Source organism: Pan troglodytes, chromosome 4 (genome assembly GCF_028858775.2).
Source record: "Pan troglodytes isolate AG18354 chromosome 4, NHGRI_mPanTro3-v2.0_pri, whole genome shotgun sequence".
NCBI classification, from domain to species: Eukaryota; Metazoa; Chordata; class Mammalia; order Primates; family Hominidae; genus Pan; species Pan troglodytes.
The window spans coordinates 32,477,307-32,503,846 of record NC_072402.2 but is presented as its reverse complement, the minus strand read 5'-3'; the positions used below and the strand labels follow the sequence as shown (position 1 = coordinate 32,503,846).

Here is a 26,540-nt window from a genome sequence, read left to right as displayed (position 1 = left end):
GAACAAAACAAAGTCTCTGATCCTGGTGACTTAGCATAACTCTTGGCAGAGAATAAAATTTAGTTCTTTACAGACTATCAAATGCATCCTGGCACATTGTTTCATTTGGTTGGCATAGCATTTCTATGCATTCAATGGGCTAGAAATTAAGGCTCAGAGAAAAAAAGTGATGTGTTTAATGTCACACAGCTAGTAAATCGTACAATGGGAAAAGTGAACCTAAATGGCTTAACTCTACAGCCCAAGTTTCTCTGAATATCTTCACACTTCTAAAGTAACTCTCAAAGATAAACACTTTATTTATATGTTTATCTGATGGATTGAGTGGCAACAGATTTTTGGAAGGGACTTTGGTGCCATTGACCTTTTCTCTTTCTTTTCAAAAGAATATTGAAAGTAAAAAGTGTTAATTAATTTTATTTCTGGTGCCACCTGACTTTCAGGTACTTTTTATTGTATTTTCAAGCAAGTTTGATTTTCATGCACATTTTTTTGCTGAGAAACATCGATCTCAGTCTGTTTATGCAGTGCAGCTGTGCTCCTGTGATTTATTGCCAGGATACTGAAAGATTTTTTTCTCCTCTTTTCAGGTTGCCTAAGAACAAATGTTTTCTTCATTAACAGCAGCTTTGTTGTCTAAACAATTTTCTATCCAAAGTTTGGTGATGACCGTGTCAGTGTTCCTTCAGCTGACGTTTTCTGTTCTCTGACTAGTAACTTCCCAAGTCACAGTTACTCCGAAATAGGGGACACATTTTGGTGCAATAATTACAGATACAAAATCTAGAAAGGGCTATTGGAACAGTAGAGAGGCAGTTCTGGCTGCACAAACTGCCCTAGCCAAAGTCAGTGATACAGCTTGCCTAGTGAGAAGTGTGGAGGATGGGCACTTTCTTAGGACTTGACAGCTATATGTCAGAGAGGTTGAAAACATTACCTGTACAGCATCAAAAGAATAAATTTTTGGTGAAATTGTTTGTGATAGTTTCACCTCCTATGTTCATGAACAGGAGCTGTGCACACTACGAATCTGGGTTTGTATTGTAACCCATTGAAACAACCTATTTTTTTGTAACCTCTTTAAAACCTATAGGAGTTTTAAAGCATAAGATGTCTTTCCATGCATCGAATGATTTTTAAGAAAATGTCATCCACAAGGGTTGCCTTTTAATAAATAAAAAGAGTTTCACATAATTTTTAGGTAAGGTTGAAAAAACAAATAGACTATTTCTATGAATAGTATCTCCTATCAGAATAGCATCCTGGGAGATGCAGCTTGACAAATGATCCTTCATTACATATTTGTTGAATTCATGAATAATAAAATTTAAGTGGCCAGGCATGGTGGCTTACGCCTGTAATCCCAGCACTTTGGGAGGCCAAGGCGGGTGGATCACCTGAGGTCAGAAGTTCGAGACCAGCCTGGCCAACATGGTGAAACCCCATCTCTACTAAAAGTACAAAAATTAGCCGGGTGTGGTGGCAGCGCCTGTAATCTCAGCTAATCAGGAGGCAGAGGCAGGAGAATAGCTTGAACCTGGGAGGCAGAGGTTGCAGTGAGCAGAGATCATGCCACCGCACTCCAGCCTGGGTGACAAGAGTGAGACTCCATCTCAAAAAAAAAAAAAAAAAAAAAGTGAATCAATGTGGATAGTTGGCTTTATTTTTTTTTTTTTTACACAAAAACCACTCTAAGTGGTTTTTGCAGATATGTTTATAATCATTGGGAAGCTATGATTTAGATAGTACAAATAAATGCATTTTCCCAGTTTGGTTTTAACAGAAACCCCGCCTCTATTTTTTGGACCTGTGTTCTGATTGGAATGTATGCATCTGCTAACTGAGACAGGCACTGTTAGTAGTGAAGTGGTCACATATCTAAATTTTGTGATCATCTGGGTTTTCTTGTTTAGGAGGAAAAATACTTAATGATAAACTATTTAGAAGACAAAAAGGGGCTGGGTGCGATAGCTCACGCCTATAATCCCAGCACTCTGGGAGGCCAAGGCAGGTGGATCACCTGAGGTCAGGTGTTCAAGACCAGCCTGGGCAACATGGTGAAAGCCTGTCTCCACCAAAAAATACAAAAATTAGCCAGGCATGGTGGTGCACGCCTGTAGTCCCAGCTACTAGGGAGGCTGAGGCAGGAGACTCGCTTGAACCCGGGAAGCAGAGGTTGCAGTGAGCCAAGATCATGCCACTGCACTCCAGCCTGGGTGACAAAGCGAGACTCCACCACAAAAAAAATAAAAAATAAAAAAGACAAAAAAGGGGAAACCAAACTAAAACCAATTGGGTTAATAGCCGATAAAAAAGGGTATGTAGAAAAGTTTTTTCTGATGTATTATTCAAGGGGTTAAGATCCTCCATAATTTTACATCATGTATCTTAAATTAATGTCCATGGTTAAGGAAAGTTATGCCATTATAAATCACATTATTTACTTTGGCAGTAAGAATGTTCTAAAAATTTTTTTGATTCTCCTCCTCTGTAAACTAACCCCCTCATATAGGAAGAGCTGTGTTCTTCCTACCCCTCTCACCTTACTTCTAAATTCTTACAAATGAACTTCCCCAAAGCAGAAATACTACATCCAAGTAGCCAAAATTTGCTTCATTTTGAGGCACTGAGTGCTACTTTTATACCAAACCATCTAGCTGTGTCTTGAGTCCTTTCCTATGAGACTTGGTGATCTCCAAACAACACTTTAATAAACGCAAAGCTTCCAGTGCACATTACTCAAAAGAATTAGTCAGCTGGCTGCAACTAAACAACAGGCCTGATAGACTAAACTGAAATAAATACTGCTCTCAGATAAGCTGCATCTGTTGTGTGAGTATGGTTTTAATCACTGAAGCCAGGAAAGAAATGAAATCTTTCAGAATTCATACTTTCCCACAGTTATAGAAAGAGGAGTAACAGGAATAAGAGTCAAGAGACAATCTGAGTTTCAATTTGGCCACCAAAACTAACGTATAAAGCAAACATTTATTTAATTTAGTAGGGTTGTGTTTTCTTCTATTAATCAGCAAATTTGGGTGGGGGGAGATACTTATTAGGTCATCTGGAAGGTTTTGTTGGTGCCTGAAATTCTATAAACTTTGCAGTTTTGTTAGTTTTTACATGTAACTACTTCGATATAATCGTGGGGTGTATTTTGTGAAAGTCAACCCCACCTGTGGATGAGCAATTCTGTGGGAAGATTGCCAATGAAGAATACAGTGCTATGAACAAGGCCACTTTCTTGTGGAATTATGTAAAAATTGGCAACCTAGAAAGTGTAGCTGATACTGCCAGTGTAAAATTTAGATATATTTGAAAAATATTATTGTCCCACTGGAATATCAGTTATAGTGTGCTTATTGTGAAACACACACACAGACACACACACACATATGTATATGACCTGGTGGAATGGGGGGGTGAGTTAAATAATTTAGTTTATTTCATTTTTAATAAACTTAAAATCTTGACGCATTTTCATTGGGCGTTACCTATCTTACCCTTCTTTTTAGGAAGAAGGCATACAGTTCTAGCTATATCCCAAAAGGTACCTATTCATAAAGGATTTTTTTCTCTTTGTCAGTTTTACATGACAAGAGCCTGTGACTTCTCAGATATCTCTTTGGGAAGTGGGAGAGGACTACTTCCAGAACCTTTGAAGTTGTTATGCAAATAGGGCATTCGTAATCCTATTAGCCGGAACTCTTATCTATCACTTGAATGAGTCTCTTAGAAAAGTTGTGTTGGTAAGGAATTAGCCCCAGTTGCTTCACAAGTAAGTCAGCCAGTGCTATAGCAGCCCAAGAGATTTTGGCTGGCCCCTCTTCCAGTTTTCTCTGGCTTTAATCAAGGAAGTTGCTGTTAGATGCTGCCTTTGCAATCCAAAGATATATAGCCATCCACTTCGCACGAATCAGTTGGGCTCACTTTATAATAATTTCTTTGTCATCGTGACCGAATTTTATGAATCAGTTACTTCAGGGACATTGCACAGATACTGGCTTGGGTATCCTACTAACACTTGGATGGGGGTGCCAAGTTTGAATGACATATGTGCGTTTAATAAGCTCCTGCCTGTTTCTTCTCAGATACCGAGACATGTGACTATGGCTGGCACAAATTCCAAGGGCAGTGCTACAAATACTTTGCCCATCGACGCACATGGGATGCAGCTGAACGGGAATGCCGTCTGCAGGGCGCCCATCTCACAAGCATCCTGTCTCACGAAGAACAAATGTTTGTTAATCGTATGTACCAAATAGATACGAGTTTCCAGGAACTTCACTTCTCATCACTCTCTTAGTTTTGTCTGTGTGCAAGTGAAAAGAAGTAGCTTTTTCAATCATAATACAACTTATCAAATCCCTCATCTGTGAATTACTTAAAATCATCTCACCTATGTTAAGTCCCCCATTTGGGGAAACATTCAACTATAATATAGGTAGGCATTGGTTTGTCCGCCAGCAGTAATAGTTGAAACACTTGCTGTAGGTTGAATCATAAGCAGTTGCTATTTGATCATTTTTAAATATACAGAAACAGCTATTTCTCATGGTTCAATAGAATTCCTACTATGGTTATACTTTCATAGTCTCTATTTTGAATATTTATATGCCTGTCTAAAATTACAGTTGCTTTCAGTTATTTTTGTCCTGCTAATTAAAACTGAATTGTTAATAATAGCACCCTAATCTTACCTTTTGGGCATATTGATTCTCATTCAAGTTTCTAAATATTTTAAATTGTGGAAAGTGAGCTACATCCTAAGAACTTGAATAGGTGGAGATTGAAAGCTAATGAAACTTAATATCAGAGCTGTTTAATAACTCCTTCAACTGCAGCAAAAAGGAGGGCAACTAGTTTTCATGTAGCAATATGTAGAAATTTGTTGCTCATAAAGCATTTTCTTAAGAGGTAGTGTCTTGCCATGCTGTCCAGGCTTGACTTGAACTACTGGCCTCAAGTAATCCTCCCACCTCTGCTTCCCAAAGTGCCGGGATTATAGGCGTGAGCCACCATTCCCAGCCTCATGAAGCGTTGTTTGATGTTCTATTAAATATTTTCTCGTGATGCCTACTATCGTTTAGAAGTTTGTTAATTTGTAATCTGGATAGAGGTTCATTTAACTTTACTGCGTGATATCCTTGCCAGTGACTCACCTCATGGTAAAAGTAAATATTTTTGAGGATAAATTTGTAGAACTGTCTAATCTAGGTGTTCATTAATTAAAATGTTTTGAAAAAGAGGAACAAGTGGCTTCCAAAATGAGGGTAGCGTGGATAAGATCTGGCACATTTTATTGGGTCACTGAATTTTTGCCAATGGCATCACTTAAAAACAACAACAACAACAAAAATAGAAAATTTCTATCATAAAAAAAGAAAATTTCTATCATGAGTGAGGGTGGAAAAAAATTTAATTATAGTAAATTGCTAGGGAAATTATTGTCTATGTCTTGATATTTTTAATGCTTCACAGGGTTTGCACATTAACTTTTTCATTCAAAGCACATTGGGCAGAAGAACAAAAGGTAGACTAGGAGAGATTTTTATAAGCAACTAAATAAAAATCCAGCCAGTAAAGAGGATGCATGATTCATGCTGAAAATAATTTTCTTTGATATATTTTCATCCATATATGGAAAAGTAGTACAAATATCTGTGTGGTTTCCTATCCCTTAGGTGTGGGCCATGATTATCAGTGGATAGGCCTCAATGACAAGATGTTTGAGCATGACTTCCGTTGGACTGATGGCAGCACACTGGTAAGATGCCCTTGAAAATGATGTCAAGTTCTACCTTCTGGAAATTTGGTACTGTGCACTGATTGCGCATTACAGAGGGTGCATTAGACTGGAGACAAGTTAAATGACTTGCTCCAGGTCACTCAGTGAAACAGAGAAGGGTTAGAAGAGTTCCAAGCTACCTGATCCAACATCCAGTTCTCTCTTCAATAGTTGTGGTTCTCTTCAAAAGAGGAGTGTACCAGATTTCTATCAAACCAGAAAACCAGACAATTAGTAGAATTGCCTTGGGTCTGTCTTTCAGATGGTTATCTTTGCTTTTTCTAGCTTCAGAGCAGAAAGAGAAGAATAAAATGTAGCAGAAAAGTCATTTTAAAAAAAATACCTTTCCGTCTTAAATAATTCACTGGAAATCTGCTATAAGGCATGACTCATTTCCAAGCAAAAATATCCATTTATTTTTATCTTAAAGAAGACTGTTGATATGATCTTGTGAATTTCTGCCAACTAATTACATATTTCAACTTGTTTTCTATTTTTTGAAGAAAGAAGTGACTTGGAAATGCTGGCCACAACTTTGAGTAGACTGTAATAGGTTCTTAGAACAGGTGAAGCTGTTTTGAGTCACTCTTACTAAACTCAAATAAATCTAATTTTTATAAAGAGTTCAAATATGATTGTCTATACTAGTGGTACTCAGTGCTGGCTGTTCATTAGAATCACCTGGAATATGTAATTAAAAACTGGTTCTTAGGCCTTATCCCAGGTCCATTATAGCAAAACCTCCAGCCGCTGTATTTTCTCAGTGTTCCACAGGTAATTCTTAAATGCAAAGTTGGGATCCACTGGGCTAGATAGTAAGTGTAAATTAAATTCTAAATTAGAAACAAAGTGTAAAAAATTGAAGATAATTTTAAAGGCCTTTTTGTGTTTTTATTACTTAGGTATTCAGTTTCATTCATTATCTGCCACTTGTTTGGATTCAATGAGTTTGGCAAAATATAAAGTTCATTCAAAAACAGATGTCAAAGTAATCTCTGCTTTTGGAAGTTCTGCTCTGTCTTAAGAGAAGCTGCTCCATCGTGGACACACTACTCACTTTATCTATGTGCCAGCCACTGTATTAAGCACTTGCTTATGTTTATTCCCCACAATAACTTTTAAGAGAGGCAATGGGTTTTCCTTCACCTGTTTTACAGGTAAAGAAAGGGAAGGTCAGTTAGGTTGAGCTATTTGCCTGGAATCACAAAGCTGTTAACTGATGAAGCCAGAGTTTGAACTTAGGCTTGTCTCCAAAGCCACAGTTTCTTCTGACCGGTACCTCCTTGGCTTTAAAAAGAGTGTATCCCTTGTTACATTTTCGCTTTGAGCAACCCAAAATAAGACCTGAGTTTCTCTCTCTGTCACCACTGTTTATGTTTAATCAGCACTGTTTCACTGTTTGTCATTCAACTTCTTAAGTAGGTTATTTGGCAAGATGTGAGAAAAATAGGGAAAAATAGGTTGTTCTTAAAATATGTTCCCAGTAAGCTATAGGAAACACAACCTTAGAATCAATAGTCTCATTTTCTTCTATTAATAATTGTCCTGGCTGGATGTATTGGATCTGTATCTGCAATTGTTGCCTCTTTATGTTTTCATTTTGGTGTACTTAGGGGGATAATACTGGCCCATTAGATTAATAGCGATTGGTATAGCATGAATCTTTATATTACATTCATTTTAATTGAAGATAATTTTGTTCCTATTAATTTAATTTCTAAGTGAACATATGATTCAGAGATTATTTCTATATATTATAAGCTGTTTTTATAATTTTATTAATGTATATCATACAGTGAATGCATTAAATGCGGTTTCCTTGTTAAATGTGTACTTCATTCTCATGGAATAAATTGGGTTTTAGGGTGCCCACTATTAAGTCTACCTCCCACGAATTTCCCTTATTTATAGCCCAGTGAAAAGTGCAGGGTTTTGTGAGCCCCCATCATGTATACAGAAGCTGGCATGCCCAGGACACAGCTGGCCATTTCTATCTAGTTACTGCTTATTTGTGCCTGGCAGATGCAGCCCATGACTTATCCCAAAGTGTACCTGTTGTCTGGGTTCCTGTAGATTCCAGCCCTGAGCCTAGAATAGCTGCATTTGGCCAGGTGGAGTGTACGAAAAATCTTTTTTTCCTACACACTTACCTGACTGAACCAAGTCCCATCTATTTCTAATCTGTCATTGGTTACATAGATTTGATGTGTGTGTTTTTATTCTTAGCATGTATGTGTGTTACTAGATGTTTATTCTGGTCTCTCCCTTAGCAGTTCACCTCTTCAAAGAAGTAATTCTTTCCCCTGCTTTTTATTTCTTGTGGTGTCTGACATAAAGTGTTATCCTTTATTCCTGTGTGCTTGGTTAAAGAAACTTCATATTGGCCTATATCTGGCAGCTATGTGGATTCTGTAGAGTATCTTAGGAAAATTATCTTCCCTGCCAAGTGCCATACAGGTGAGCTTGATTCATCATATGTCATTATTCCCCTATGCCAAAGCAAGGCAACTCAACTAGTTTTTGTCTGTGTCCATTAATTTTTAATGTAGGTACACAAATACTCTGAAAACCATAACAGTTACTATTTCCATAGTCTAGAAAGGTCCTAAACGTGGTAAATTAGTGAGCATCGCACCTTGTCAAAAAAGAAATATTGATTTCCCTCTGAAATTTTCCTCTGAAACTTCCAGAGGAAGATAACATAAGCTAACATAGATAACTGTACAACATAAACAAGAACCCGACTCTTAATTAGTTGGCACTTTCACTTGAAACGTAAGGATTATGGAGAATGCACTGAGGGCCTCAGTTTGAAGAAGGCACATGATGAAATGTATTAACAAGCAAAGTTTATCAAAGAAATGACACAAGTAAATCCAGAAAAAACTCTGACAGACCCTCGGTTTCTTCTTAATTCACTCTCTGTGTAAAATAAAAGTGTGCTAAGGAATGTCCCTGAACTTTGAAAATTCTGGAACAGAACAGACCATCTGTCTTAGAGCCGGTCTCCCTCGCATTCGCCTGATCTCCTGCCCACTTTCTTGCTTTTGTAACCACCCTTTCCTCTATCCTTTTCCTCTCTGAAACAGCCTAGGTGTCCCTTAAACTCGTTTGTAGTTTTTTCTACAGTCACCATCCCCTTAACGGGTTCCATATGTGTGCAGGCCTTTGAATAAAATCCTTCTGCTTTGTTTCGCTGTTTACTCCAAGGTTTTTGCTTTTGAAAATATCCCTAACAGTAAAGTCTTGGTCAGGGGGATCAGTATCTGCTTATGCTTGGAATGGTGTTAACTTGACTGTGTGCAGTTTTAAGGACTTTGTTTATGTTTTGGAGTGATTTCTCTCCTCTTCCACACCCTCTCTCTCTCCATTTTTTTCTTTGAAAGATTTATTAGAGCTTCTCCGTCTTGGGTGGTAGAACAGTATTAAAACAAAAAGAACCTTTCATATTTACCTTAAAGTGTCTTTTGATATTTAGCCTTACAATCCAGTAAGAAGAAACAAGTTTATATTAGGTCTCAATTTCAATGATCCATTTTACTCAAATCATTAAACTTTGCTTTCAATAAACTTACAGTATAAATGTATCATATTTAATGTTATGCTATACAGCTAGACTAATTCAACTAGTATACTAAATTAATGATGTTATTTGGCTAAGTTATCTAAATTGCCCTTATTCTTGAGATTCTGATGGATTCATTCCACATTACTGGCCTCTATAATAGGATGTTGTTATCATTGATGAAATGCCAAATTCTTATTTCTGTTATATTTTTAAAATCTATTACCTTTTTTATTTGGGGTGTTTGCCCAATAAATTTCACAAAAGTGAATTCATGAATAAAATTGTGTCTAGCCTTACCCTTGTGATTTATATTAAGATTATTTCTTTTAACACATTTCAGTTTTTACTTTGTCACTTGGCTTTCTCCTAACCTAGTTATTCTTTAACTTGACTATTGTTAACTTGACGATTGTTCTCTATAGCAAAATGTGCCTACTGCTTTATTGGAAACCCTAACAAATAACTTCACTAATGAATTGCTTTGCTTGTCACACAAGTAATATCTTCAAAGACACTCAGTTAAACCATCCAAGTTAAATATACATTAAAGCTGGCAAACTTAAACAAACTTTTCTTATCTAGCTTATATACTGTTAGCTGACTTTAAAGTTCTTTCTTAAACCAACTGTTAAATGAATGACTAGTCAGAGTGTTTTCTTTCAGATCTGTTTTCCAGTGCTAATGACCCTTCCCTTCCCTGGCTATGAACTCTTGTCGCTCCCTTAAAATTCTTCAGTGTCTGCTCATTGCCTTCAGTATAAAATTTTAATTATTAGTATGGCAGACAAAACCAATCCACTCCGCCTGCCACTTCCTAAGCTATAGCATCTCAAAATACTCTCAGTTCCTGGAATAAGCCATGGGTTCTCACTCCTGGGCGGCTTTGCCTGTACTGGCCCTAGTGTTTAGCATATTCTCACGTCTTATCCTCATTTCATCTCACAAACAGTCAAATACCCTGCATAGCCAAGGGTCTCCTTCCAGGAAGCCTTCCTTGCTGGGAATGACTAAGAGCTCCTCTTCTGTGCTCCCACATCTTTTTTGTCCTCCACCCATCCTAACTCAGGCTCCTGTGAAATCAACTTCCTGACACTGAGTCTTCTGAGATAGGAATTAACTTTCGTCTCTGTTTTTTCAGCAACTAGCAGAGTAGTTGACATAGAACAGGTATTTAATAAATATTTGAATGAACAAATGATCATCAGTATACACACATTGCTCAGCCAACTCTATCTTTTGAATCCTGAAATGAACACATTATGTCTTTCAGCTGAATCTCTTTGTGACATTTTTTGTTTACCTAAATTAAAGATTTTATTTAAAGTTGTACCAGTATGAAAAACATCAAAACATAATAGATGGGTTTTACGGTGAAAAGACCAAAAAAAAAAAAAAAAAAGATATTCCTTAAAAATAGAAGTATATAGTTGAACATACTACATCTTATAAACGTATCAACCCAAAGGAAAACAAGTGTTTTTACTAGAAATGATGACAATTTTGTCCATGGTTGTCCTAGAAACACCTTTGCAATAAACTTTGGGAATTAAAAATGGAAAGTAAACTTTCAACCTCTGCCACCCCTGCAGGTTTGAGTTATATCAGGGCAGGTTTTCCATGAAACTTTAAGAAACCAACAATTACTCAAAACTTTGGAGGAGGATTTTTTTTTCCAGATAGGCACATATTCCGTAGGTATACTTTCTGAAGAAAAATGAGTTTTAGAAACCTTATTATTTATATCCAAAATGGAGTGAAACAAACAAAAGGAAATATCACTCCCAAATGTTATCAGCTCATTTTACTTTTTATAGATGCTTTGGCTAAGGGTGATTTGGTTGCATAAGGTGGGATAGGGCTTCATTTGTAAATCCACTATCTGAGGCTGTTTATTCAAGTGCAGAGGAAGCCAGACAGGCAGGGAACGTTATGGAATCATTTATATTTATCTATCAGTATACCTCCTGGCAAAATGATTTTCACAACACTGTTTTCAACTAAAGACTATAGTGTCTATGGGACAGCCCAATTAAGGAGCTATCAGAAACTCTTACATGCTTTCATCATACTGTTCTGTCCGATAAACCTCTCCAACAAGTGGTTTAAAATCAAATTGTGGAGCTCAGAGATTTAAAGCTGTCATATTGCTTCCTTCTCTCTTGGACCCTCTGGAGTAAGATTCTCACGAGGCGATTCTCTGGGCTCCACATTGTTCCTTTCTTCAGTGATTCCCCCCAGCACCATCAAAGCTGACCCCTCCCCACTGGACACTGGTGTCTTCAGTGGATCAGACGCATTTACTTCAAAGGGAACCATCACTTTAGATGGCCATGTGTAGAGGCCGAGGACTGAATCAAACTGACATTGCCATTCCATTTTTAAAATATTGAGGAGTTTTTGGAATATTTAGTTTGTTCTGCAGAAAAAGCCCTGACTTTATTCCTAAACATTTTAAAAAACATTTTCTGCATCTCCTTCACTTTTTTTACTTCTGTCATCTCTACATTGTCAGGACTCAAATGTCACCCCCCGTGAGGCTGCTGGCTTCCCTGCTTCCTGGGAAATTATCACAGCTTCCTTCTTCTCACTTTCCATTCTACGGTTGGGAGAAAACAGAGAGACTTTCTGTCTTCTACATTTGTCCAAATCTGGTCAGGAAGTTCTAGAACAAGTTACTAAATCACAGATTCATAAATATCTTATTTTCTAGCTCTAACCAACTCATCTTGCTATGATAGTTGTGATATAAACTAAAAAAAAACCTAATTGATAGGACAATTAGTACAATTAATTGTACAATTAACCTTCATTACTTAAATTCTTCTTAAAAATATTTCTGGAAGATAACTCAATTTTGCATTTTGTTTTTCATTTTGGTAAGCGTAGTTCAGCTTTGGCAACTTAACACCTACAATTTCCAACACCCACTTGTCCCCCTTCACCAGTTGATTCGAGTTGATGCACAAGAATGGCCAGATGTGTGGATTTGACTTTAAATCCAGAGGCTCCTTCTTCTTCTTTCATAAATAAACACATCAGTCTGTCAAGCAAAGTATTGTGAGAAAAGCCAGCTTTGAAAAAAGTAGAAACAATAAAGAAATAGCCCTTACCCAGGAAAAGACACTTAAAAGGGGCAGAAAAAATGGAGTAACAAATCATAGACCATAAACCATTATTCTTTTTCTGCAGCAATGTGTCATTATTACCCTTTCATAAACACAAAGGTTCCTATTCCCCTTCCTCTCCCAGATGTCTTGGACATTGAAAAGAGAATACGGAGTATTCATTAATTCCAGTGCTTTCTAAGCTTGTTGTAGATTTCTGCTCATTTGAAAGGATTTCACATGATTTGACAGAAAAACAATGCAAAACACAATCCCCACAACAAAAATTTAAGTTTTCCTTTTCCTACCTGAAGATCTTAGAAGACTTTCTATACAACATTTGCAGATGGATGTATGTCAGCTGTGATGTGGCATTAGCTCTAAGTCAAATACCATTTCTCTGTGAACAAGTCACACTGCATATCAACATTAATTTAATTATGTTAAACTTCACAGGCTTTATTGTATTAATCCAAAAGCCAAGGAAAACATATGCTCTTTTCTCATTCTTTAACACATTACTCATGAGTGGAAGAATTCTCAGATTCCCTTCTGTGAAAGACTACTGAGTTCTTAATGAAAATTTTGACTTGTGTTGTAGTTTAATTTGATTTGGAATCAAGAACTGATTCTTCTGATTCTAAATGTGAGATATTATGAGTCATAGAGTAGTTCTAGAACGCAATTCTGCTCTCTGCCTTGTTTTTCAGTTCACATAGCTAGTGGTGGGTTGAACAGCTGGAAGAACCATATTTACTCACTACTGGAAAATCATTTTATAATTGACAAGATTATTATAAAAAATAAGAAAAGGAGATTTAGTGCAATAGCATCTCACAGATGCTTTTCCAACAGTCTTCTGTGCAACTTTAAAATCTCATGCAGATATTTAAATCTAATTGCTAATTAGTTTAAGGCAATGCATAACCATGGAAAAGGCCAAAAAAAAAATATTGAATGAGCTTTGGCAGTCTCTCCTTACATTTGGATCGTTAGTCCTTCATGACTGGAGACCTGTGCAAACAAGCTTGGGGTAAAGGAGCCTACTGGCACCATTCATTCTATGGATTAAATGCAAGTTGCTCTCTGGGCCTCTGCCTGAGGCCCCCTCTCTCACAGTGGTCTCACAGTGCGAGTAACTCACATCCTTCTGAAAATGCTGTTGATAATTACTGCTTTGTAGGGCAGTGAGCTCACACTATTACACAAGATTAGTGCTGTTCTCAAGAGCTGGCCAGATTGTCTTTCCCGCACAGAGGTTTGCCAGCTAGGAAAATAATGGGCATATTGCCACTTTAACAACTATCAGGAGACCCCAAGTTAGTTTTTCTTCCCTTCAGCATATTCATGTTTGTAGGATCCAACTCCAGGCTGCCAGCATAGGGTAGTGACACCAAAACAAACGTCTCTTTCTCCTTTAAAACAAAGCTGCTCTTTTCTTTTCAGTTGTCGGTCAACGAATTACCCTGTTCAACTAAAAGACAGCAGCAAAACCATAACCTCCCTTAAAACATAAATAAATAAGGACCCAGACTAGACTAACCTTAAGCAAGTACAAGGATCAGAAGAAGGTTTATCTTTACCTTGCAGGGAAGTCATTTGCCCCTAACAAACAAGACAAAGTTAAATGCACCACTCCCCCTCCAGACTGCAAACAAATGCCTATTGTGTACACCAGCCATCTAGGGATAAAAAAGTCATTTTAAAGGTACCAAATGTTTTGATTTCTGTAATAAGTAGTCCTCATAGCCTCTTTTCAGATAACCATTTGACCTGTGTTCTGAAAGGCTGAGGCTAACCCCAAGTGGTTATTCTGTTTGTTATTTAGTGAAAAGATGGTTTCTTATCGGCATATGTTTCAAACAGGTACCTGTCCTCTTGGGAAAGTGTTTTCTGTTTGGAATTTGCTTTCCTACTTCGGTGGTTATCTGCTTGCCCTTGGCATCCAGTGCGTTTGGATTGAATTTTGTAGCTCTGGGAGTACAGCAGTGGCAATATGGGCCCCAGGTGATGAAAAGAGTTTGCGCACAAAGAAGTCAGCTCTTACTGCAGGTGTCATGTTTTCATAGCTAATCTAGATAAATTTTTACTGAAAAACAAACTAACTGTGACTCACACTGCAGACATTGCATTTGTGTGCTTAGGTGTTTATCTATGATCTGACCTCTCCTAAGGATTTGAGGTGGATGTTACACATTTGGCTTTGGTTCTGATGCAATTTCACCATTGATGTAAATCATCGGATAATTTTAAAAGACAGAGTGGAAAAGAATAAACTACCATAGGTGAACATTTTAGACAGAAAGAAAATTCAGATTATGGATAGAATGGCTTGCAACAGAATAGAATGCAGTCAGGTTGGTAAATACTGGTTCACCGAGGTCTGTCTTCTTGCAAAGTGTTCTCTGTGTTTTCACTCACAAAACTGAGAGAACACATCCCAGATAATCTTTTATTTTTTATTTTTATTTTTTTATTTTTGCCACATGGAGTACATAATTATGATTTTGGGGGACATATTCCAAGTTCTCTTTTGTTAAGTGGTGTAGCCGTTAATTCATAATGTAAGAATGGTTATATATCACCACCTAGTGGTCGTATTGTATTTTGTGTTTCAAAACCACATTCACAGAACTCCACCCAGATACACACAGGAATAATACTATCTGTAAATCAAGTTCCTGTAGCTTTGAATAGTTTCTTAATTCTAGTATAAATTGCATGATACTGTGATCCTGAAAGTTAAATGTGAAATGAGAGGATTTTTCAAATGCACCATGAAGCTAACACATGTAGTCAAATGCTTAATAAAATCCTAGCAACTAAGGCAAATATTAGGACCTATCTGTCCTGTGTTTTCACTTTATACACAATAGTAGAACGCTGGAGAAAGTTTTCTTTGGCTAGTTTCCTTGAGAGGTGAACAGAGAGGGCTTTTGCAGGGTTTTTTAGATGATTTTTTTTTTCACTGTGAACTAAATTAGCAATGTTTGGAGGAAAACAGAGTAAGTGAAGAGCAGTGACTGAACTGTTCAAGAGAAAAACTCCCAAATTATAGTTTGAAGTTCAGTAAGTTCTCCCAACAATTAAAATAATGTATTGTGAATGGCTTGACTACACACATGTCAAGAATGGTTTTTCTCAAAGGGATGTGCTTGGCAAAATCCATAAAATCTATAAAACATCATCTTTAATTGGCCATTTAAGGTAATCTAAACTATGGCGAATTTTAAAAAACAAAAGGTGACGGCACCTAAGCTGAAAAATTATAGATAATATATGGATAGATAGAGAGAGAGTTGGAAAGTAGGCCCTTGGCAGTTACAGATTCAAGATTTGCCGCCCCAGTTATACATGAGATCCTGAAGATCTGCAGTATGAAAACATTTGTACTTTTTGCTCAGGCACAAATTTGAACTGTACCCAATGACTGGCTAGTGTGTAAAAACTCTCAGTGAGCTCTCAAGTCTGTGTATTGGACAGCTCAGTTTTCCCATCGCAAGAAGTAGGTTGCTGTCTACTCTGCTGACCATTTTGTTTGTTCTCTACTGTATTTATGGCAGGAAATTATCTGCTACACAGATGTGTATGAATGGAAGCATTACCAAGTCTTAGGTCTTAGGCACTTCTTTAATGCCAAGAAGTATTGTATGTGTAAGGGTGTGTGTGTGTGTGCACATGTGTGAGAGAGAGACAGAGTCTCAAATTTATGACTCACAAAAATATGAACTTGAATTTTGTCTAGTGTCTATGAAAATTCTGTCTCTTTTTATTTATATTGTATGATTTAGAAGCCAGTAGAGAGGAAAAGAAATAGAAAGATTCTAAACAGTGTCTGACTCTTCTAGAGAACCAGTGCTCATTGATTATTCTTTGTAGTTATTTGACCAAGTGAAAGAATCTCAGTGAAAATGACTTGAAATGGGTTGAGTATTATAAAGAAACCCTAGTTATTGATTAGGTTTTGATAAGAATGATTGCTCTTAAAACTTCTTAGTCTTTTGCTCATAGATGAATTTGCTTCTGTATGTGATGTGCAAGGACCAGCTGGGACTTGACTGTGACAGCAGTAACTGATACTGGATGGTCTGGTTTCCTTTCTTCAACTGAAAGTAGTACTAAAGATGAACCCAAGAAAACTCATTTTTTAACACAAGGAAAAAAAAAAAACTCCTGGTTTATTTCTAAGTCTTATCTATTTCTGAAAAACTGCTTTTTTTTTTTTTTTTTTTTTTGAGACGGTGTCTCACTCTTGTTGCCCAGGCTGGAGTGCAATGGCGTGATCTTTGCTCACTGCAACCTCCGCCTCCCAGGTTCAAGTGATTCTCCTGCCTCAGCCTTCCAAGGAATTACAGGTGCCTGCCACCATGCCTGGCCATTTTTTTTATTTTTAGTAGAGACAGGGTTTCATCACCATGTTGGCCAGGCTGGTCTTGAACTCCCGACCTCAGGTGATCCAACTGCCTCAGCCTCCCAAAATGCTGGGATTGTAGTTGTGAGCCACCACACCTGGCCCTGAAAAACTGCTTTTTTAACCTTTGCAAAAAGGCAGTTATCCATCACTGCATAAGGAAAAGGGCTATTAGTGTACATTACATTTTTATCATCAGTTTGTTTTGTTCATGCTTGTGATGCTAGTTATCTGCTTAGATTTTAGGCCATCGATCATGGCCACCTGGTGTGTGTTTTAAATGATAAAAGATATCTCTGAATGACAGTTGGGACTTCCTAGACACTATGTAATCAGAAATTCACCTTGAACAGATGTAAACCCCATCTGAATTTGGTAGATTGTTGGTAACTTTCAAAAGCAGAGACCTCTCCCCACCCACCATCATCTTTTTTTTCCTGGTATATTGACTGAATTAAGTTGGAGACTTGCAAAGAACTGGGAAGGAGAGAAATAGCTCTCCAACCATTCTGAATGAGAAAAATAGTCAAATCACTGAGCTACATGGAATTGAGGTCACTCTCTGAGGGTTAAGGATGCTGGCATGCATAGAAGTCATGTGTACTGCAGAAGACCTGCAGGATGAGTCTTCTCTTTTGTGTTATTGTGAGACAGAAATAAATTTTTGACAAGTACAGATTATTTGGAACAAAATAATCGAAACATTTAGAGTTCGATAGACTTCAATGAATAGCTTCAGTCTGCTCTGAGTTTTCACCCTGTTAGGAATGGTTCACAATGAGTTCTCTAGTTTGTGGAGAGAATCATACTTATTAGCTGTTAGATTTTGTCCAGGGTTTTTTGAATCATTTTATTATTTTGGCAGCTGATTTGCTTGAATTCAATTAGGGGAAAAAGAAAGAAAAACAATAACTGAAAAGTGACTGATTCCAGCTTAATCGAAATGGTTGCCCTTTTTGGCATGTTATTACAGACCTGGAGAACTAGTTATTTAATTGGACTCTAAAAATAAAGCAATTTTATCATATATTATCCAGCATTAAGCAGTTATATACTAGATATAAAATAATTATCTCTTAATAAAATGCAAGAAAAATTTACATCTGAGTTGGCTTTCCTCTACATCAACTATTTGCGTTTTTGTTTGTTTGTTTGTTTTGAGATGGAGTCTCACCTGACCCCCTAGGCTGGAGTGCAATGGTGCGATCTTGGCTCACTGCAACCTCCACCTCCCAGGTTCAAGTGATTTTCCTGCCTCAGCCTCCCGAGTAGCTGGGATTACAGGTGGCTGCCACTACGTCCGGCTAATTTTTTGTATTTTTAGTAGACACGGGGGTTTCACTATGTTGGCCAGGCTGGTCTCGAACTCCTGACCTCGTGATCCACCCGCCTCAGCCTCCCAAAGTGCTGGGATAACAGGCATGAGACACTGCACCTGGCAACTCTTTGATTTTTATGTCACAATTTCCTCTGCCATCAGAAGAGAGTGAAAATGCAAAGTAATTTTAGGGTTCTCTTTCAGGTGTAGTAGTGATCTAATTCTTGTCCCTGGGGAGGCAACAAGCGTTTGAGGTATGTTGCATGAACTTGAGTCCCTGAGGCACAGACAAACATGCAGGGGAATGACCAGCATTTATTTTTCCCTAAGGGGTTAAAATGAATTTCCCCAACCCATGCTGACTTCTGGGAATAATTCTTAGTTTGCACATTCAGCTCTAGAAGAGGGTTGATCCAAGATAGATCGCTCAGGATGTTTGCTCATAATTCAAAGTGAAAAATAAAGAAATCCAAATGGGAGGTACTGAGTTTTTCCCTGCTAATTCCAAGAATCTGTATTCCTGTATATATGAGATACCATTGTGCAAGAAGATCTATTACCTTCTTATAACTTAGAATTGATTCCCTGAGAAGGGATTTCTTCTTAACATTTAACTTTAGTGAAAAGAAAAGTACGTTATTGAAGCTAAAGTTAATTTTTTTTAATACTTTCTCCCTACAAGTAATGTTAAATAAGGCTGTAAAGAATTCAGAAGGACACAAAGGAAGTTGTTAAGAAAACTGGAGTTTTCTTTGCTAAGTCAGTTTGGCAATAACATGAAGCAAAATCAAAGCATCCTAGCCAAGATAAATCTGCACAATGGAATGATCAGATATGAGGTAATAGTGTGACATGCCTGTGGGTATCAGACATTCTTGTAAAAACCACAGAGCTAAAATTTGGTACTGCACCATTAAACTACAGCTCTGCCAAGCAACAACAGGAACACTCATTTTAAGTCATTGCTGCAAGCCAAATGTAATTCTCACCCAAAACAATTAAATCTTTTAACAGAGGCCTGAATCTGGGCAGTTTGAGCCCTGAGAATCACTTTAGTGGCATGGAGTCCGAATCTCATTTCAGTGTGAAAATGAGATGGTTATTGTTCAGATCAGGAGGAAGTGTCAGCTGCAAAATATAGGGCAGTCAAGTGACTTTAGTAACTTGAGGTGATATTTGTTAAGATTAGATTTAAAAAGGGTTAGTTAAGAAATTTGTATTTTTTGTGAGAAATGCACATATCATTTTATAAAGTTCATTTTTAGCAATTAGAAAAATAATGCTCACTCTAGAGAACTTGGAAAATATCATACGTAAGAATATATAGAATAAAATATTATCTCAGTCTCATATCACTCAGACATAAACTCTGGAAGATTTTATTGCATTTGCTTTTGGTCTTTTATATATACACACACACACACGCAAACACAAACACACACACATACATCCACACACACAGCTGTATCTGAGAGTATGAGTAAAATTTGGATCATTATAATGTAATAATTTAACACTTCTTTTACTATCCCCCATTTCTTTATTTATTCTTCAAAGAAAATTTTAAATGGTGATATAATATTCTATTTGTCTGGCTATATCATAATTTATTGAACATATGTTTACTCTATAAACTGTTTTCCCTTTACTGCTAATAAACATAGTATTTCATATAAAATGTCATTCACATCTCTGATTATTTTTTAGTATAGAATTTTAGAAGTGGAATTTTGGGGTCCAAAAGCAAGAACTTTTTGAGGCTCCTGATATGCATTGCCACCTGTTTTCCAGAAAGGTTATTTACTTCCACTGGCTATGTCTGTAATTGTCTGTCTCTCCTATTTGCTAGCAGCAAGCAGGATCTTTGATTAGGGATTGGTGTGGGTTGGGAAGAATGAAACACCCTCTGTGGTTCATTGTCTCTAAATATCAAAAACTATTTATTAAACAACATAAGTATGTGCCAAACATAGTTTCTGGCACTGAGGATACAGTAATGAGCAAAAGAAACCAAAGCCCTGTCCTCAATGAATTTACATTCTACTAGGAGAAAAAAATGCAATTAATGAGTAAATTATGTAGGATGGTAGAATATGATAAATGTTATGAAGAAAAAGAAATTAAGAAAGGGAGATGGGACAGTGTAGGTAGGGACAAAAAATGAGAGAGTAATGCACAGTGTACACATAGTATTAGGATGTTGGAAAATTTTCCACCTTTGAGGACATTACTGGTTTCCTGTAAGAGACTAGTTGGAAAGTAAGCTAGAAAATATTGAGCTCCTAAATCCAAATTTAATATTTGGTGAACTCTGGAATCTTTGACCATAGAGAGTACCAAATATAGATTTTTGTTAGTTTTAATGGATTCTTATTCTTTGGTTTTTAATTTTTATCCTACTTTAACTCATTCATTACAAACAACTTAGTTCTGTATCAGCAACAGGCAGAACATGACATATCTCTGAAATGTTGATTATCTATTAAAGGAGAGTATCAAAAATGTAAAAAGGAGGCTTGGCGAGTGGAGGGTGAGGGATGATAAGGGAAATGAGCAAAGAAAAAAAAAGGGAAATAATTAGAAACCCAGTGCAGAGCCAATGTGAGTTCCTGGTTGCAGGGAGACCTACCAGTCAAGGAGTACTTCAGTGAGTGTGGTCCCCTGAGCATCTTTTCCAGGCCATTTGGAGAGTAACACAGTGGTGCCATTTAGGCTACGAGTTGGATTTAAATTTGCCTCACTTCTGGATTAGGTTTTTCCCCCGAGAAATAAAACCACCCTTCATGCTGTATTTTGGCAAAAAAACAACTTCCTTAAGGGTCTCTTGGTTTTTTGCAAGTTTATCACTCTTCAAACAGTCTTTTTTACATAGCAGTGATCTCTTGTCTCATATCTTAATTTTGGCAGGATTGAGGAGGACTTTAAAGTAAAGCTAAAAGACTGAAAGAAAAGTAGGTTTTCAAACTTTAGATCTTTTCACAAATTATTTTATGAAAGATCTAAATTTTTTTTTACCATATTTAAAAGTTTTGAAAACCACTTTTTCTGAGAAGAAAAATTACAGACATCCTCTAGTATATTAATTATACTGTTTTTGTTTGTAAACTAGAGCTTATTGGTATACAAATCCAACTTCATAGGTAGGAGGATACCTTTTAAGTTTTTTATTGTGCCAAGTATTAGAGATATAAAACACAGAAGAAACATTTGGTATTGAAAACACTGCAGATAGCTAAGTATAGTACTTTGGTAAATACAGTAAAATGGATCAGACATATATTTTAAAAGACTTAAAAATAGTGATAGTACTGTTGGGAGTAAGTAGGTAGTAGAGTAATTGGACCTTCCCTTTTTTTTTTTTAATTTTTGCATTCACTGATGCTCTGAATTGAAAACAATTGCCTTAAATCTTATATACACTTTATTCTCTTTCTCTTTGCCAAATAAATTCACTTAACTCATTGTCTCAAACCATAAACTTATTTTAAACTTAATTCAAGGAAAGACTAACAGATCTGTAGGCCCAGAAAAGACAGTCATATTAGCCATCGTCACATAAATCTAAATCTGTATTTCTAGCATATTTTGGAAGTTTGTCACCACTAATGTTGTCATACTAGACATGATAAAGCATGAGAGTAGCCAAAGCATGGTGGGAAAGTGATGCTCAAATTGACCCAGAAAGGCGCTGAACAAACAAACTTGTCTCATACCACATTCTAGTTAAGAGGACTCAAGACTAGGAAACTGGTCTCTTATTTATAGGCCAATATTATTTTCATCTTATCAAAGTTTGTTATTCTTGAATAGGCACAGCGACTATGTTTTTTATATAATTATTGTTGCCAGGAAGGCAATATTTTAAGTAACAAAGAAATGAACCTAAACCAGAGAGTTCTGGGTGCATAACATCTCTAAGGTCCAAATAATTCCCTATTATGCTGCATTGTTGTAAGAGACAATGCATTTCAAGTACCTAGAAAAGGGCTTCATCTATTATAGATGCTAAATAAATGACACATATGATGGAAGGCAAAAGATATTTTCAATTGTATATTATTGCTCAGAGTAGGATATATATATACATGTATATATAAAGGTAACCAGCAGAGAAATGTCAAACCCATAAAGTCCTTTTCAATGATCTCAACATACAGTTACACACAAAAAAAATCTGTAGTAAGATATACTTTTGAAGGTGTATCTTTTTATATCAATATGCATAAATGTCATAAATGTTTCTACTAAAAAGAAAACATTTCATATTAAATCATAAAGCACAATTCAACTGTATGGTGCAAATAAGAATCCCATCTAAAACAAACTAGCTCTGAAAGGTTGTATATAAAATGATTAGCATAGGTATGTCAGATAAATACAAAAGATAAATATTGCAACTATCTCAACTTTTTTAACCAAATAGATGAATTTGGGTGAAAAGCAATTACAATAAATGAGACAAAGTTACTTTATAGTAGTACAGATAAGACAAGACAGGCTGAAAATTCGATTGAAGTATCATCACAATTATATAAATTTATATGTGCACATAAGAGGTAGAAGAAAATAATGATTAGAGTGGTGAGATTATTTTTTCTCTAGTTCTACTTCCATTAATTTTATTGAATTAATAATATGATGAAATTCCTAAATTGAGGGTTGATGATATATTTAGAAATCTAGAATAACTAGGCCAAAATTTGTCCATGATATCTCATTGCCAAATAGTAGACATTCGTTCAATAAAGACTTTGAGACACATATATTTTCTACTCACAGTTTAACAGTCTTTTTCTTTACCACCAAAATAATTTCAGCTATATGAAACAACAGAAATTGTTGAGTCTATTCCAATTAGATTGTGATATAATACCGTCGTTGCTCTTACGTTACTTTTTGACTAGCAAGTAGTTACCTTCTCCCTCCATTTTTACAGCAATATGAGAATTGGCGACCCAACCAGCCAGACAGCTTCTTTTCTGCTGGAGAAGACTGTGTTGTAATCATTTGGCATGAGAATGGCCAGTGGAATGATGTTCCCTGCAATTACCATCTCACCTATACGTGCAAGAAAGGAACAGGTAATGATCACCCTGTTAATAATGTGTACTTAATCTTCACTTCAATTATAAAGATAATTCAGGAATTTGTGTCTCAAATTCATTGTTTGAGACACAAACTGGATATGTCCATGTATGTCATCTCTCGTTGCTCTGGAATGTTTCACTCTTCCAAAACAATTGAAAAGTTTGTTTTCAACAATGTTCTCACCTTAGATTTCAGGTCCTTAAGATAACAATGTGACATTAACGTAGGAATGCTGCCTGGTAATATCTTTAAGAAGAACAACTGCCAGTCCAAAGGCCAATAGACCTTTTTATTTTTATTTATTTATTTATTTATTTATTATTATTATTATTGTTTTTTGAGACGGAGTCTCGCTTTGTCACCAGGCTGGAGTACAGTGGTGTGATCTTGGCTCACGGCAACCTCCGCCTCTGGGTTCAAGCAATTCTCCTGCCTCAGCCTCCCAAGTAGCTGGCACTACAGGTGTGCACCATCACACCCAGCTAATTTTTGTATTTTTAGTAGAGATGGGGTTTCACCGTGTTAGCCAGGATGGTCTCAATCTCTTGACCTTGTAATCTGCCAGCCTCAGCCTCCCAAAGTGCTGGGATTACAGGCTTGAGCCACCGCTCCTGACCAACTTCTTTTTTTATTTTGATGAGAACATTACAAAATAAAATAGTTGTCAACAGTTAAAAATTAGGCTATATTTTTTAAATCTAGATTTTCAGCTTTTTTAAGAAATAAGAAGACCTGGTACCATGTGGCCCATATTCCGATTTGTCAGTGGTTTGAAGTACTAGAGCTGAGAACCACTGCCCTCCCTTGGTTGGGGCTGCAATCTCCATTTATTGCAGTCCTCATTGAGTCCTTCCTTTGTTTTATGTGAGTCTGTGTCCCAATCCTGAAAGACACAATCCCAAATGCCATAATCCTAAATGTTGAAATCTCAAAGGATTAAAATCCTGAAAATAGAATTCTGGAAAAAAACAAATTTTAAAGACATTTATTTACATTTTAAAATGATGATTTATTAGAGAAACATATAAAAACATGACAGCGTGCTTCATAAGCCACTTTAGACAATAAAATAAATAGACAATAAAAACAAACATATTTTCAAGCATAAGCACTCAGGTATACTAATGGCAGTTGGGGAAAAACCAAAATGTATGAATGCACATCACTCTGGTTGTAATTGTGTGCACCAGCTTTATAACGGTGGTCATCTGAAATACCATGATGAACAACATAAATCTTTTCACAAGACTGATGAAAAACTGAGATGGGTTACCACCGCATATTCAGTCACTCAAAGAGCTGAGATCTTGAGAAATTTTATCTTTCATAAATGGAGATGTATAAAAGAACATCTCTTCATTTATTGAGGAAGTTTCAATATTTTTATATTGAGAACCAAGGAAGCTGAAGCCAGCACTGTAACTCTCAGTCTGAGACCGAAAGCCTCAAGATCTGGGGGGCCTCTGGTGTGTAAGTCCTGGAATCCAAAGGCTAGTGAGCCTGGAGTTCTGATGTCCATGGTGGCAGAAGTCTGTCCCAGCTCTCAGAGAAAGACCAGCCTGCCTTCTGTATCTGTTCTCTCTGGGCCCCTGGCTGAATGGATGGTGCCCATCAACAATGAGGGCAGATCTTCCCCACCTCATCCACTCACGCTGACACATTAATCTTCTCTAGAAACACTCTGAGACATGCCCCAAATAATGCTCTATTAGGTTTCTAGGTATTCCTTAATCCAGTCATGTTGACACCTAAAATTAAGTCTACAGGTCTACCCCTTGCAACTTGGCACCCATATGCATGTTGTTAAACCGTATTTAAATTTCCAAATAAAGACAATAACAAGGTAATATAATAATTTCTCCTGACATGATATAACTATCCTGCATACAACCAAAAATGCACTAATCCCTTCCCTAGAATTTGGCTTTCAGGATTTCAACATTTGGGATTTTAATATCTCAGAATTATGATTTTGGGGACTTTAGATGTTAGGGATTTTAACCTCTAGGGATTTTGGTCTTTAGGAATTTCAAAATTTGGGATTATGACTTTTGAGATTATGTCTTTTGGGATTATAATTGTCACCGGTTTTTGCCAACTGCCTGGTCTCTGTAGGCATTTGAGTTTTTTAACCATTCTCTTAGAAGTTTATTTTATGCTTATAAACTATGGATCACAAATGCCATCCTTATATCTGTAGTTGAATATTTACAAGATATAATAAAATAAGAACATGTGTAATATAAATTTTATGAGAATTGTTTAGTTAACATTAAACAGGAAATATTTTAAAAGCGAATTTTTTAAAAGGTGTGTTTATCATTGGCCAATTTCTAAAGCACGCTGTACAGACTTTTTCCCTAAACAAATAGAAATTCCGTAAAATATTTTAACCTATTTGCAATTAATAATGGTGTTATCACATGAATATTTAATCCCTAGACCCAGACTTTTACCCATCTCAGATAAGAGTACAAAGTACACATGTAAAATATAAACCTATTTGATTAATTTGTCTTTGAATACAAAAATAATAAAACTAAAAACCATACTCTATAAATATTTTAGGAAAGATTTAAACCCCAATAATGAGAAATTCTATTAGAAGAAAGAGAACACTAACATACATCAAGCCCGAGTCTCATATGAAAGTCAGCTGTTAGCAATGAGTACGTTAGTCTGCTGTTTTCTCACCCAAGGTAGAATGTATTCTCAATACCTTTTCTACATGAGATTTCCTGACCATGTCCCTTACTTCAGCACCTCTGCGATGAGATTTGTAAAACTAGCAAATCAAGTATTTTCTATTTTTCTTTTTCCAGTGTAGGAATCTTTACTAAATTATTTGTCTCTATCCAAATGTCATGTTTGCCCTCTTATGTCTCCAGTGGTCCCTGGATTCATACTTTTCATTTTATGATTTAAACATTCTTACATTTCCTATTTTATTTTCTCCTATAGCAGGGTTTCTCAACAGCAGAGCTATTGACATTTTTGGTCAGATAATTATTTATTTTGAGAGGCTGTCCTGTGCATTAAAGCATGTTTAGCATAATCCCTGCCCTTTGTATACTACATGTCAGTAGCACCTTTACATCCCTTCTGCATTGTAAAAAGCAAACATGTCTCTAGACATTGCCATATGTCTCCAGAAGAGGCAAATTGTCCCACGTTGAGAACCGCTGCCCTATACCAAAAGTGATTCACCAAAACACCATGATTGTTTACATTTCCCAATGGATAACAAGTTTTATAAAATACTG

At 36.5% G+C, this 26,540-nt stretch overlaps 1 protein-coding gene across 4 annotated transcripts in view; it reads left to right on the top strand.

The window, feature by feature from the left end:
• VCAN (versican) overlaps window positions 1-26,540 on the top strand; it is a 111,207-nt gene that overhangs the window by 78,212 nt on the left and 6,455 nt on the right. For all 4 annotated transcript variants that reach the window (XM_001147684.8, XM_016953036.4, XM_517667.9 and 1 more), the window contains 3 exons: window positions 4,092-4,250; window positions 5,685-5,767; window positions 23,126-23,270. In XM_001147684.8, the coding sequence (XP_001147684.4) occupies window positions 4,092-4,250; window positions 5,685-5,767; window positions 23,126-23,270 (387 nt within the window). The remainder of the gene's footprint in view (window positions 1-4,091; window positions 4,251-5,684; window positions 5,768-23,125; window positions 23,271-26,540) is intronic.